The sequence below is a fragment of the Nilaparvata lugens genome, unplaced genomic scaffold (genome assembly GCF_014356525.2).
Source record: "Nilaparvata lugens isolate BPH unplaced genomic scaffold, ASM1435652v1 scaffold7722, whole genome shotgun sequence".
Taxonomy (NCBI): domain Eukaryota; kingdom Metazoa; phylum Arthropoda; class Insecta; order Hemiptera; family Delphacidae; genus Nilaparvata; species Nilaparvata lugens.
The window spans coordinates 10001-12503 of NW_024093470.1; the positions used below are offsets into that span (position 1 = coordinate 10001).

General features: G+C 37.8%; 1 protein-coding gene across 1 annotated transcript in view; it reads right to left on the bottom strand.

Moving 5' to 3' along the window:
• The window catches only part of LOC111059196 (alpha-tocopherol transfer protein-like), a gene marked incomplete at its 3' end in the record, with an annotated part of 12201 nt that extends 9997 nt beyond the window's left edge, over positions 1-2204 (bottom strand). Inside the window, 1 exon segment of the mRNA XM_039445703.1 lies at positions 2018-2204. Coding sequence (XP_039301637.1) covers positions 2018-2168 — 151 coding nt within the window.
• Between the last annotated feature and the right edge of the window lie 299 nt (positions 2205-2503).

Genomic DNA, 2503 nt, shown 5'->3' on the forward strand with positions numbered 1-2503 from the left:
CAACAGGTCAATGTAACTACTGAGCGCGAGGTCTACTGTTCACAGAACTACTAGTTGCCATCTTTTCCGATGTCTACCTATTCACTTTTTCCTATAGAGGGGTAGTTTAGAATTTTATAATCTGCGTTGACAAGTTGACATGCTCCCTCCACTGGATACGCTATGATATATAACTATTTTATTTATGTTGAAGGCACCTAATTCTTGCCTTATATCCTCATTTCTAATGTGGTCCCGGCGGTCACAACCCTCTGTCCTGCGAAGGAATCTCATTTTCTGCTGCCTGCACATTGCTCTCTAGACGTTTTGTTGTGACCGTATAGGAGAGCAGGGGCAGCCATCACTCTGTAGAACTTCATGAGTGTTTCTTCCCTCTCTTTCTTGTTGAGGTCCTGCTGATGTTTCCACATATTGATTTGAGTTTACCTTTTCTTCTCTCAAGATCCAATTCGTATTTGAAACTGATATCACAACCGAGGTAGCAACACTTGCTCCAATATTTTGTTGTCAATAATTATACTATTTGGATTTACAAAACAAAAATTCTACTTACTTGATCCTTTTATATTAAGCGACCAATTTCTGTATATGTATGGTTGTTTTTATAACTGGTTATTTTTTTATATCTGGTTATTTATGTTTTACGGATCTCGAAAACTGCTCTAACGATTTTCACGAAATTTGGAAGATAGTAGGTTATGATATAAAGATTCGATTGCACTAGGTCCCATTCTTTGGAAACTCGCTAAACGACATTAAAGGATAATTCATCCTTGGAAAACAGATGATAATTTCGTCGTCTCTCGATAACAGAAGATGTGTGTGCCTGTGTGGGAGAGACAGAATTATTTCCAGCTGTGTAATCATAATCAATCGAGAAATGTTATCTAGCTAGACAATTTTTAATCGATTTGAATCAACATAATCTGTTTTGTTGTAATGACATGATAAACCTCCTAAACTAGAGTAGTATATCATAATTTATTTTCGAAGTTGATCATTATTTGACAATTTCAAGTGATTAGTGAGTGTTATTTTGTAATTCAATTTGGTTTGTATATAATCTAAATAATATTTTTTTTTGTTTTCAAACGTTGAACAGAAAATTGAACCTGAATTCAAGTGTATAGAACATAACCCTTCTGGACTATATAGTGTATAAATCAAAATTCGGGAAAGAAACAGTTTTGGGCTGTGCCTGTTAGTCCTTCCCCAATCATTTTAAAGAATTGTGTTCGGTTTATCAAAAGTCAATAAATAAGATACGAGCGCGAAGCTCGGTGCCCCGATATTAGTATACTAGCCGTCAGGCTCGCTTCGCTCGCCCATATCCATCTAGCCAGGGGGCTCCGCCCCTGGACCCCCGACTGGATCGTCCAAAAATGAGATCAGCAGCTCGCTTCGCTCGCCTGCATTTTTCATTTGGGCATTTTTATCATAATGTTAGGACATCCAGTCGGGGGTCCAGACTAAACGGATAAGGCGAGCGAAGCGAGCCTCACTGCTAGTAATATAACATTCCCAGGATTGAAGTAGCAGTGCCCAATCAATTTTTCCGCGATAAATGCATTTAAATCTTCAACTTGGTGCCAACTAACAAAACACTCAACTTAATGCCAAACTGACAAAATAAATTAGTGCCAGTTAACAACTGTTTCGAAGAGGTACTCTATCTAGATTATAGTTCTATAGTAACATATGATATATGATATGGAAATTTCAATTATAATTAAGAGATTGGGAGAAGAAGAATATACATGCTAAAAGACGAACTTTAAACCCTTAAAAACAACCCTTAGAGTTGAAATATTGCAAAAAGATTTCTTAGTGCGCCTCTAAAGGGCCAACTCAACATACCTACAAATTTGAAACGTTTTGGTCCGGTAGATTTTTTAGTTATGCGAGTGAGTGAGTGAGTGAGTGAGGGTGAGTGAGTCAGTCAGTCAGTCAGTCAGTGAGTGAGGCCATTTCGCTTTTTATATATAGATTATCAGTGAAATAATGTGTGCCAACTTACAGCCATCAGGAGGTGGGGGAATGTGAGGTTGTTTGGCCATCCATTCTTTGAGAGCTTGAACGTCCCTAGCCAAGCACTCATCATCTGTACTGTACAGTCTGTGAAGCCATTTTTTTGTGCCGGGCAGAGGTTCCAGCTCGCTTACAACCATCTGAAATTGATGAATAATAATTATTAATTATAATCAAACGAAAATCACAATTAACCTGAAGTAAATCACCCTGAAGAATCACACTTCTGCTACTGCAATAGTTATTTGTGCAACTAGTCGCAAAGTGACAGTTTGCTGCACCGAGAAACGTTTACGCCGAGCCGTAGGCGAGGTTGGGATGGGTTTTCTTGAGTGCAGCAGAGGTTACTTTGCGCACATAATTTCATTAGGTTTTTCTACATTTTACCATTGAATATGAAAAGTGGGTAATTATGGGGTAAAATTGCCTGAAATGCATCAAATGTTTTTCTGTGTAATTTTATTATTGATTAAAT